We start from the raw sequence: 12,668 nt of genomic DNA, 5'->3' as shown, positions 1-12,668 counted from the left end.
AAGACCGGCCCCCAAACTTTAAAGACAATTGAAGAAGGTTGGGCGACGGTCTTGTCATCCTCATCCTAGATTTTTATATATTTATATATATAAATATATATATACATTTATTTAAATAATTTTTTTATCAATATATATAAACTCAATCTTGAACTTTTTATTTTAATTTAACTTGAAATTATCATTCTTGCGCTTTTTTCGGTCGCTTGTGTTCTTGATTTCAACATAAAAAATAAATTACAATCAAACCTTTAACCCTTACTTAAGTCGAGCATCAAATTTATGATCTATTGATATTAATTTCAACGTATCATTTACCTACTACATAACTTATGACTTAAGAATTTTAATTTAACTTTTTAATATTCACTTCTAATCTATTTTTTTAAAAAAATTAATTTTATACTATCATCACTAAATATCTACTTTCTTCATTTAAAATACCTCTATTTAAATGTAATAAAGAAAAATATCGATTAACCAATAAAAAATAAGGATTGGAAAGGGAAAAGATGGCGAAAGAGTTAAAGAGAGGATCAAGAATTCACTTTAAATAAAAGTAGTCATTTGTGACATTGGAAGGAGGGAATAATTTTTTTTATATCATGAAACTACAAATTCATTTCACAAATAAGATTTAAAAATATAATAATGAAAGTTACTAAAGAAAAAGACTCTAAAAACTTGAGTGGACAAACGGGTGCCCAGTGGGACAAAGAAATGCACCACTCTAACCTAATACGCAACAAATGTGAACAACGTATAGGAAACATCCAACAAATCAATAATTTAAAATATAAAATGATCATGTGTAGATGGATGTTTACGTGTTGAAATAATGCAAATGATACCATAGGTTAGTTTTATAAAAATTAAAAATTTGGCCACCCAATATCAATAACCAATTGAACACTAATCAAAGTAGCCTCAATAGGTTATAGGTTCAACTTCTTAATTATATAGTGAGACAAAATCTCTACTTACAATTGACCTTATCTATCGAAATTGAGGCATGGACAAAGGAGAATCACGCAAGGGCAGTAATCTTAATACTCATTATGTAATAAGCCCCCAAGATATAGATTAAGGTATTGGATGAAAAATATGCTGATACCAATCTGATAGGTAACGAGTTCGATTATCGTCCTGTGCTAGCGACAAATGCCCAATCTATAACTTATCTTTCCTGTCGTAATTGAGGGCACGAGTATCGAGAGACACGCAATGACAGTCATCCCAAAACTCATTATATAATAAGTTTTCGAGTCTTTTCTTTCCTTGCTTTCTTTAGTGCACTTTCTTGGCTCTAGTCTCATATCTCCCATGTTACACATAGCTCATTTGACAATCTTAAGTTTATATGGTTTACCAAAAAAATAATAATAATAAGAGTAATGCTATTTATCTATAGTAAAGATAAATAATAATAATGTGATAGATCATGTGGAAATGTTTTATTGAAAAAAATAAAAGGGCACTTAATATATAAATGACAAGGAATTTAACATATTTTATTTTTTATATTCTCTAAATAAATATATAATACTAACCAAACACTTTTACATAGATTGTCACACTACCACTGTTCATTTTTTATTAAAGATGAATATCATTACTCAAAATATATATATATATATAATAATAATATTACTTATAAGACATCATCACTCAATTATACAAATAGACTAAGATAAATAATGGTGTCTAATTGAAATGTTTTTAAAATTTTTATGTGACTATTGAAAAAAAGTATTTTATATAAAAATCCCTATCATTGTCAAAAAAGGTAAGGATTTTTGAAAAAACTCGGGGAATTTTGAGAAGTTTGAATGTCGACCTCATTTATTTCTTATTATTCTTGTCTCTCTCATTTATTTTTTTCCCAACATTTTTATGTTCTTATCTTTCTCATTCAGTTTTTTTTTATTTCTCTTAATGGAGTAAATCCTAACATTGGGGTTGATCCTAAAACACAAGTTGTTGGGATTCTCTAACGAAACAGACACCACCGGTCTCTTTGTTAGTTATAACTAATATTTTATTTTTTTTAATTATATATTTTTTAAAAATTAATTATTATATTTTTTGTTAAAAAGATGTGTGTGTGTGTGTGTGAGTGAGGGAGAGAGAGAGAGAGAAAAGAGTATTTGTTTCATTTTTACCAGGAGGAAAGGTTACTATAATTTCTAAGACTTGAGGGCTGTCTTTGCAATTAATGCAAACTTCAAGGGTAGTTATTGCAATTTATTATTTTTGGTTAAATTTAATTTTATTTTAACTTAATTAATATTTAATTAGTTTATTTTTTACTTAATGGGGTTTAATTAAATTTTTTTTCTCATCAAAGAGGTGTTAAAGCAAAAGAAAGAAAAATTACAAAGGTACGTTGACTAATTTCAAATCATAATAAATTTTCGTACAAATGGGTCAAATTATATAGAATTTAATATAATTTTTTTCTATAAAGTTTGGAAACCTCAGTAGGTTCCAAATCCACTTTAAGTGTTAGTATTTTATTGGTTAAAGTTAACATTTAATATTTAACATTTAGCATTTAACTCAATTATAATTTGACATTTCACCTAGGTTTGAGAACCCATTCGGGTCTCTATCCAAATTTACTCTTATACCAATAAAAATAAAATTTACTAAACTGCATTTAATACACTTTATTTTTAGTATATAAAGACTATTATTAATTAATAACAAATATATCAGTATTGTTTTAACTAATAAAAATATTTAAATATAAGAAATAAAATGCATTAAATCGACCTTGGACAAAATCCTAATTAATCTTAAATTACTTCACTTACCTTAAATTTATAGATTATATAATATTGTGTGTCCAAGTGGCAAATGCCACCCAATGAGAGGTAAAATTAAAAGAACATATATATGAGAAAATCATATTAACACGAAGATTTCATATAATTAATTAAAAAAATATTATTTGTATAAATAATTAGATTATTAAAAAGATGATTGAAGATGATCAAATATAAAAATATCATATAATTTGTCGTTGTCATTTATCTTAAATGAAGCTTGATTGAACTTCACGAAATAAGTCTGATTGGACTAAGCCCAGCTCGATCGGGCTTCATGATGAAGTTCAGTTGAATTTCATGATTAATAAAATTCGATAATTGATGATAAAATTTGATCTATAAAATTCAATTCGATAATCAAATTTATACATCTCATATCTAAAACATCTTCCCTTTCAAATGAAATGGCCCTTCCTTTTTCTTCAATTTTTTTTTTCTCTTTTTGCTTTTTTCCATTTTATTGCGAAGAAGAAGCGCCAGAGCCGTTTTCAAATCCGTTTCCTCCCTCTCCTCTCTCTGCGCATACATATAAATAGCAAATCAAACTCAGCTCTCTCTACAAGGAAATTGCGAGATCATAGGGATGGGATCCGAACCAGAGCCCGAACCATCCCCCACGCCAAAGCTCTCCCTATTCTCCCTCCCAACCCAGCCGGCCGAGCCGCCGGGAACCGTGACGCCGCCGCTGCGAACCAACGCCTCGGTTCCGTTTGAGTGGGAGGAGGTGCCGGGGAAGCCCCGAGCCTGCGCTTCCGCCGCCAGTCCGCCGCCCAAGCCTAAGGCCGTGAGGTCCCTAGACCTGCCTCCGAGGCTGCAAAGCGAAACTTTCACAGCCAAAATCACCGGCACGCCCTCACCGACCACGGTGCTCGACGGGCCTTACTCTGGCCGATCAGTCGCTCAGACGGTATCGTTTTCGTTCCGGAAAGCGTCGGAGAGGTGGAACTTCGGGTCTTGGCGGTGGGGGAGTACTAGTTTCAAGGAAACAGGCCAGGAAGGTGGAAGTAGTTTGGACAATTCGCCAGCCGGCAGTGGTTGTCCTTCCGATCAGAGCGATGGCTCGGAGGTGAAGATCACTAAGGTTCGGAAGAGAAGCGGTTTCTTCAGCTCATCTAATAAGTCTCACTTCTGGGTACGTACAAATTGTCACTACGATCAAATTCATCGTTGAATCACATATCCATGCTTTCAAATTATGTAATTTTTTGCATTTTTCTGCTTTCTATGGTTTTACTTTCTGAATTTCTCCGCTGCAATTGGAAATCTGAAGCTACGATTTCTGGAGGGTAAAGAACTGAAAATTGTATAGATAATAAGTATTTTTCATCTTGGTTTCATTTTCTCTCACTTTCAAGTTTCTGAAGTAGACTTGAGAAATTCTCAATGGAAGGAAGAATCAACAGATTTAAGTTGAGCCATGAAATATGGTTATGTCAGTTTGAATTTGTTCTGAATTGTTATTCCATCTTCACGAGGATCAAAAAGGTACAGAGAATGGTAACCTCTTTTCCCTTTTTGCAGGGCCTTACCAACTTTCTTTGCTTTGTGTTGTGTTCTTCTTTTGGAACTTTAATTTGAATTTTTGAGTATATGCTTCTAAGTTCAAATTTAACTTGGAGGGTCAGGGTTTCTCCATAAAGAGGATTATCAACTTAATTTTAGGAACTTCCCTCTGCAAGACAGTAACCAATTTGTTCTTCCTCAGTGCTTTGTTTTTTGTTTTTTTTTTTCCCATTTGTGGCTTTGTGTTTTGAACTTGTTCTTTTACTAAAATCTACATCTAAGTGAACTATTTTGTTGTAATTTGTTTCGGTCAAGCATTTACCATTCCTAAAATCTACATCTTGTAATCAAGGACTCTTCTGAGTAATCAGGATTGCATACAGAATATAAGTGGCTTGTTTTAATGTAATGTGTTAACAGGCAAGCATATATGAAGGCGTTAAGCATGCCGTTCCATGGAGGCGCAAAAGAGAAAAACTAAAGAAGACAGACTCCTAATTATGCCTTCAGACAGCCAAGTATGATCTTCCTGATCATCAACTTCTTACCTATACGTTCTATGAAATACTGAGTAAAAATCTGTATACGGACAAGAAATATTTTATGCTTGATTTGTAGTGTGTTTTGAGTTTGCTTCTTCTCTTGTTCTACCATTGTCATGTTCTCTAACATTTGGGACATGAGCCAAATCATATTTCACCTTTACTCTCCAATATGAAGATGTTCTTCCATGAATACACAAGATTTACCATGTTTGATCTACTTATATGTTTATGAATATTGAGAGAACCTCTTTCGAGTAGAGTTATGTTTGGTTTAATTGCTGATTTAGACTGAGATAATTACTGACTGGAGGAACAATAATTGGGAATTTTAATGAATGAAATTGTGAACCTTGATGATTTGTGTTACAGAAAGAGAGATGAAAGGCCATCGAACAAAGTAGTACCCTTTACTGAACAAACTTGTGTGGACACAGCTCTGTGATGATTAAAAAGAAACAGGTACAGCCACTGAAACAATATGCCCCTTACCCAAAATAGAAACCACCCAAAAAATTACACATTAGAAAGTCCAGACAGAGACCTTCTCTTCTTGTAATTAGCTTTGAAACAGGCTTGCCTCAGCTTCTTAGTTCTCTCTGTCAGCTCCAGTTCCGGCAGCTTCTCTAGCATTCTCCGGTGCTCTTCCAACATCTCTACTTCGGTCGTCAGCCCCAACTTCTACCTCATCCCGAAAAACCATAACTCAAGAGCTTGCAGATAATTCAATCAAGCTTTCACAAAAATATGAAATATGACAATACGTAGTACGTACCTTGACATTGTGAATGAGAGAATTCAAGCTCTTGATCTTGCGGTGTGGCCACCGCATGATGTTCAGTTCCCGGCATCTCTTCTTCAACACAGTCAGCCCAACCTTCAACTCCTTGGCCGCTTTGGTTATGGGAACATCAAAATACTTCTGAATTTCATGCAACTCCAATGCCCCCGACTTTGGTTTTCCAATATTCGGTCTTTTCGCCTCCTCCTCTGCTCTTGAACTCGTAAAACTTCCCATAAGCTCGGCCGAGAAGTCAGTGTTGATTCTCCCAAAACTGTTCAAACTATCAAAACTCTCCCCCACAGGGCTTAGCAGCAGTTTATTAGAATCCATTATTGCAGTGCCTTCATTAAACGATGGAAAGGTGAAATCCCAGAAGCCGATATCGCCACATGATGACAAATGGGCAATCTGGTCGTTCCTGTGGTTGAGGAACTGGAACTGGGATTTCTCAAATTCCTCGAAACTGTTCATGAACTGGTCCAAGTCGAAGCTTTCACTGAGCAACGTTGGCTGTTGATCCAGCTTACTGCTAATCCATAGAAAAAGGCAAACCAGTGTTCATAGAAAATGAAAAGAGAAAAACAAGATCTTAATTAGAAGCCTAATTATGCATGGAAAACTTGATGATTACCATTGATGATCAGTTTGTTCTTGCAAGTAGAGCCATTCAAACCCGCTCCAGTCCTCCATCTTTGGAACATTAAACTGCTGATTAAAAGCCATCTTCACACAGAGAGAGAGAGAGAGAGAGAGAGAGAGAGAGAGAGAGAGAATCTGCATGCATGGGGGAGAAGCGGAAGAAGAGAAGGGGGGTATAAATTAGAGTTGGTGCAGAGAGGGATTGTTTGTGGGAGTTACAATATTATTCTACTGGGGAATTAATCTATAATTAATATGAATTCACATTAATGAGGGAACGATTACCAATCACCACTGGGGGGGCTGCATCATTCGCCTCTCTTTAATGCTTTCTTGAGTTACGTACGCAAACACGCAGGGTTTATGTACATAACAGCTATATATCTTGCACACATTGTTCATCATCATGATCACGCATTGTTAATTAATTTAAATTTGTTAATTAAGGTGAAACATATTAAAAAAAAAAATAGAGTGAAATAGATAAATGAGTGCGATGGAATGTAGTAGTTTTTCTTCTTCTTTGAGAGAGTAGGGAATGGAAATTAATAGTGTGTGTGTGTGTGTGTATAGTTTGGACGAGCAATAAATGGAAGGATATTAAAAAATAAGATGAAAATATGATTAAGTCAAGTGTAAATTTAATTTTTTTAAAACACTATTGAAATTAACACAAAAAAATAGGTTTTCACCCATTCTTTTCCAATTCAAGGGAAACCAATAAAAAAAAAAAGAAAAGAAAATAAATGGAAGGTATTATCATTTATTCCCATTCTATTATTAATTCCATTACTCGTAATTCAATGCGATGTGCATGCAATGTGGATGGATTCATCACACATGTAACATGGTGAATGTCCCATGCATGCATGCATGAATATATATTTATTCGAGGAAGATGGTTGTTACGAATGAGAATTAATAAGGAGTTAAAACTGAAATTATTATTAACTAGCTAGTTGAATAATAATCCACCTTAAACTCGATAGCTTTTTTACATTGTAATTAGTGCTAATTTTATTCACTGATTTGTAATTGGCATACAGTACTGTTATGAGTTTAATTAATAAAATTAGCCGTCGATTATACCCTCATTTCCAATGCCCATTACTTTGTGCTGCCTTTCGAATTATATCACCTTTTCCTTCCACTGATGGCATAGAAATTAGCTTCAGTTTCTATTTTTTAGGTTCAATCTTTCATTTTACTTTTGCTTCTAATTTTTTGTTTCTTTTTTTCCTTTTTGGTTTTCTAGAGAAAGAGTTTCATGTGTAAATTATATATATATATATATAGAGAGAGTGAATTACACCGTTTGATACTTAAATTTTATATTATAGAACAAAATTGTTATTATACTTTATTTTTGTCATTACATATATTAGATTTTGATTTTTGTTAATTCTTTTCTTTTTTTTTTACTTTTTGTTAAATTCTATTAACAAAAATTGATGTGGCATATATTAATATAAATTTTAAAACCACTTAATGTTAAAATTAATCTAAATGTCACAATCAAATAATTTTAGAAGTTATATTAATGTATATTACATTAGTTTTCGTTAATAGAATTTAATAAAAAATAAAAAAAATCAAATTTTAACAAAAATAAAAGTTTTGTGATTATAATGATAAAAATTAAAATATAATAACTAATTTATTATAAAATATAAAATTCAAGAATTAATAACTTAATTTATCCTATATATGTAAACATCTTTGCAAGCATTTAGTAAAAGTGATTGTAATAAAATAAAAATTATTGTTGTCTAAATACAACAACTGAATTTATTTATTTTAGGGAATAGGTAATGCAGAGCTCTTGAGAAAACAACTAGGTCCAAGATGTTGCTAAAGGATCGACAAAGACTCGACTCAATTTGCTATTTGGGAGAGCTGAAATTTCAGGAATCCTCTGATAGTTCTTCGGGGTTGTCGCCCTCGGAGAGTCTTTAAGAGGCCAAAATCTGAAAAGTCTTGAAAAGTCTTCGAGGGATTGGTCTCTCGTGGAATTTGAAAGATCTTTAGGGGTGCGACATTGGCAGAGTCTCCAGCATAAAGTCAATTATAATGCATGCGAGGATCTTTCCCACACAGACCTTTCGATGTCTAAGTCAAAAACTGATGTCTTGAAATAGAGATGCATATGAGTATGAGTATACGCGTGTTATAAGTTCAATGTGGGTCTTTGGGACAGTAATCACTTTGATGGGTTATGTGGTCCATATAAGTCTTCGGGATTGAGATTCCAGATATAGTAAGTTGTAAAATATTCAAAAAAGTTCGTTTACTATGAAATAGACGATTATTTATAGACGCTTAGTGGTGGGGTCCACGTAATACATGATATGCAAGTGAAAGTCTATTGACTTTTCGAGAAAGATGCATCGAGTGAGACCAAAAGGTCTGGAGATATATTCGAGGTGAAAGTGTCCTGATAAGTATCTTTCGAGTGGGTCTGAAGATTCTTAGGAGTCATCGAGAGACTTGAGTGAGTCTTTAGGCTATGTATTGTTGAGACTTGACTGCCTCGAAGACTCTTCGGAGACACTTGTCCTTAGCAGACTCTTTGAGGTTATCTGGACCTATTAAAATACTTCTATGAATTTTTGAATTTTCTATGGTACCTCACAACAAAAATATGAGCTATAAATATGAAATTAATTAACCCATGGAATTAAGATTCAACTTAATTAATAGCTTTTACATCACAATTACTACTAATTCTTTTTATAAAGAAAAGTATGATGCCACAAAATAAAAGAACACAACAAATTAAAATAAGATATAAAGATTTAACTTGATTTAATAAATTATTAACATTTAGAATAAAATAAAATAAATAAATTTTATTATACAAATAATCACCTAAATTTTTTTATCTCACTATCATTCTCAAAACCTCAATGCACAAACTTGTGAATTACACCTTATTTAGATAGTTTTTGTTAATCAAGATATAGATCGAAAAAAATATGTAGGATATGAAAAGTATTTCAGACAAAAGTAATTTTTATTATATTCGTTAAATTTATTTGACGACTCTTGAAAAATAAGTCACGTGATTTCTTATTTGATTTTTATAGATAAATTTATCTCTTCCCTTCAAATAAATTTATCTTGATCTTTATAGATAAAAAAAAATTACGCATGTGTCATTCAGTGCATTTAAAAAAAAATAACAAATAATTTGATAAAAAATTAAAATACTTCCCACTATTTTATATTTTAATTCAAAAAATATTTTAATCTTGATACAATTTTATTTTTCTCATTTTAACAAATGTTATCTTAATATATATATATATATATATAGATGGCCGGGATGTAATGCAATATCCACGTATCAATAGTACATAATTGGATGTGGGTAGTTGTTACAAATGGATGAGAATTAAGGAGTTAAAAACTGAAACTATTTAAACAGTTTAATCGAACTTAAATGGCTTTTAAATTGTAATCACTAATTAGTGTTTTGTAGCTTTCTTTGTTAATTGCAATCATATTTGAACAATTATTTGTGTCTTTAGTTATTGATTTGTAATTCCTATTACCATTACACGTTTAATAAATAAAGTTAGCCGTTTGCAAAAATGTCGTGCCATTATCCACTACTAGTTTCAAGATCTCGACAAAGAATGCATCCCAATTTGAACTCTTTCCAGCCACTGAGAGCTGGCCCACATAATATTTATTACCTATATGGCCCTTTTGATTTGGGCCTTTCATCTATAAAATAAAAATGATTTTATGACATATAAGGGCGGAGAATACCATCCCTAATCTCGTCTCGGACTCTTAAACTCTAATCTTAATATATATTAAGGTAGCAGAGTTGCTGCACAGAAATTTTTTCACCCAAAATTATTTTTTATTTTTTTTCTTTTTAAGAAATAAAATAATATTTAAAAGATATACACAATTTTTTTGGAATAATCACTAATCAGACCATTACATTAATTATTCATTACTATTATTAATCAGTTGGAATAATTAAATAATTAATATTTTAAATTTATGATGTTATTAAAATAAGACATCATTTAATTTTTAATGTGATCTTTACATTTTTTAACAGTCACACATTTTGAGATATTCAAATAAAATTAATTTAATTATAGCTTCTATGCAATTAAATTAATTATTTATTATCATTATTAATTAAATAATTAATATTTTAAATTTTTATTATTATTAAAATGAAAGCATAACAAAAGTATGCTCCCTATGAAGTTAAAGCACTAGAAAAGTAAACACAGCCATAATGCTCATGTCTAGTAGCTTCACGATTTTTTTTTCTCTTTTTTTGATTTTTTATTGGTTTAATTTTTTTATTTTCAAGAAATAAATTAATATTTAAATTTTCTACTGTTATTATTTAAAATAACACTTCATTTAAAAGGTATATGCAATTTTTTTGAGATAATCACTAATCAGCTGGATGCAGCTTTTATGCCATTACATTAATTATTCATTACCATTATTAATCAGCTGGAATAATCAGACAATTAATATTTTAAATTTATACTGTTATTAAAATGAGACATCATTTAGTTTTCAATATGATCTTTACACTTTTTAAAAGTCACATATTTTGGGATAATCAGCTGGGCAACTTCTATGTAATTACATTAATTATTCACTATTATTATTAATCAGATAATTGATAATTAATATTTTAAATTCCTACAATTATCTTAATATATATTAAAGTAGCAGAGTTCCTACACAGTTTCTCTCCAAAAAATTACCTCTAAAATTTGTATTAAATTTACATGGGTTTTTCAATACTATTAATTAATTAAAAATAAATATTTTATGTCATATATTCTCATCAATTAACCTCTCAATCAATCAAAAAATAAATATTATTTCTGATAAATATGAATAGACAACTTAAACTATTAATTAAGTCATAAAAAATCGTCTATTTGTATAAAATCTTATTTTTATATAATATATTAAATAAATTATAATAGTTTACAAATATTTTTTTCCTCCAAAAATTAATCTGTCGAATTGTTTTTTGTCTCTAAAATTTGTATTAAATTTGCAAGGATTTTTCAATACTATTAATTAATCAAAAATAAATATTTTTTGTCATATCATCTCATCAATTAGTCCCTCAATCAATCAAAAATAAATATTATTTATGTGAAATATGAATAGACAACTTAAACTATTAATTAAATAATAAAAAATCGTTCATTCGTATAAAATCTTATCTTTAAATCCTATATATCCTATATAATATATTAAAGTAGAATAGTCAGCCAAAGTATTTTGTCAAGTGACAGTCAATAATAAATTTTTTTCCTTCAAAAACTTGCATCAAATCAATGGTAGTGATTAATTAATTATTAATTTTAATTTAATAACTATATTTAGTCTTAAAAATATGATACCTTGGATTTTTCAATGCTAATTAATATTTAAGATATCACATTTTCAAGAGTATGGAAGAAATCAAAATTCATATATTATATTTTCAATACTAATGCATGGGTTTTTCGATACTAATTAGGATGTAAAATATCACATTTTCAAGACTATGGAAGAAAATTAATGCATAGTAAAAGAAGAATAAATCAAAATCTATATTTTTAAAGTTTTGTTATCATTGCAAAAATTAAATTTTAAGATAAAAAATTAAAAATTTTAAGAGAATTTTTAATTAGCATTGAAAAAGCCATGCTTCCTCATATTTAAAAGTTTTAATTTATATTTATATTTATTATAGATTTATAAATAAATATATAATATAATAAATAGTTTTACTTTAATAATTAATTAATCATTATCTTTAATTTAATGCAAGACTAATGCATGAGTTTTTCAATGCTAATTAAGATTTAAGATATCACATTTTCAAGAATAATGCATAGATTTTTCAGTACTAATTAAGATTTAATATATCATATTTTCAATACCATGGAAGAAAATTAATGTATTGTGAAAGAAAAATAAGTTCAAATCCATATTTTCAATGTTTTATTATTATTGCATAAATTAAAAATTTTAAGAGAATTTTTAATTAGCATTGAAAAACTCATACTTCCTTATGTTTAGGAATTTTAATTTATATTTATAATTATAATTTATAAATAAATATATAATATAATAAATTATTTTACTTTAATAATTAATTAATCACTTCATTTAATTTAATGTAAATATTTAATGATTTTTTGTTCAAATGTAATAACTTTTGTGTATAAATAAGAAGTTTATGTCAAGATTTTTTATTTTATATAATGTTGTACAATTTAATAAAAGTCTTTTTAAAGTAACTTTTTAAAATATGGAAGTTAAAGGTTCGAATCGTGAGACTTTGGGAGATTTTATGCTTTGAAATACGTCAAAAACTTA

At 29.5% G+C, this 12,668-nt stretch overlaps 2 protein-coding genes across 2 annotated transcripts; one reads left to right on the top strand and one right to left on the bottom strand.

Annotated features, from left to right (window-relative positions):
• Positions 1 to 3,370: 3,370 nt before the first annotated feature.
• LOC127788823 (uncharacterized protein At4g00950-like) lies at positions 3,371 to 5,085 on the top strand. Its single transcript, XM_052317457.1, has 2 exons — positions 3,371 to 3,963; positions 4,755 to 5,085. The coding sequence occupies exons 1-2, from the start codon at positions 3,415 to 3,417 to the stop codon at positions 4,830 to 4,832; spliced, it is 627 nt and encodes a 208-aa protein (XP_052173417.1). The 5' UTR covers positions 3,371 to 3,414; the 3' UTR covers positions 4,833 to 5,085.
• A 307-nt stretch (positions 5,086 to 5,392) lies between these two features.
• On the bottom strand, positions 5,393 to 6,383 carry LOC127793917 (protein RKD1). Its single transcript, XM_052324711.1, has 3 exons — positions 6,292 to 6,383; positions 5,652 to 6,189; positions 5,393 to 5,557 (listed from the first exon to the last, which is right to left on the bottom strand). The coding sequence occupies exons 1-3, from the start codon at positions 6,381 to 6,383 to the stop codon at positions 5,393 to 5,395; spliced, it is 795 nt and encodes a 264-aa protein (XP_052180671.1).
• Positions 6,384 to 12,668: the final 6,285 nt, after the last annotated feature.

This window comes from Diospyros lotus, chromosome 1 (genome assembly GCF_014633365.1).
Source record: "Diospyros lotus cultivar Yz01 chromosome 1, ASM1463336v1, whole genome shotgun sequence".
In the NCBI taxonomy this organism is placed as follows: Eukaryota; Viridiplantae; Streptophyta; class Magnoliopsida; order Ericales; family Ebenaceae; genus Diospyros; species Diospyros lotus.
This window is presented reverse-complemented; position numbering and strand designations above follow the sequence as displayed.

Bases quoted from the DNA above. Each gene is read 5' to 3' on its own strand.
- LOC127793917 (XM_052324711.1), bottom strand. From the start codon at position 6,383: ATGGCTTTTAATCAGCAGTTTAATGTTCCAAAGATGGAGGACTGGAGC. The intron at 6,190-6,291 runs GTAATCATCAAG...TCTATGGATTAG, and splicing joins GAACAAACTGATCATCAATG to CAGTAAGCTGGATCAACAGC. The intron at 5,558-5,651 runs GTACGTACTACG...GGGATGAGGTAG, and splicing joins CTCTCATTCACAATGTCAAG to AAGTTGGGGCTGACGACCGA.
- LOC127788823 (XM_052317457.1), top strand. From the start codon at position 3,415: ATGGGATCCGAACCAGAGCCCGAACCATCCCCCACGCCAAAGCTCTCC. The intron at 3,964-4,754 runs GTACGTACAAAT...ATGTGTTAACAG, and splicing joins CTAATAAGTCTCACTTCTGG to GCAAGCATATATGAAGGCGT.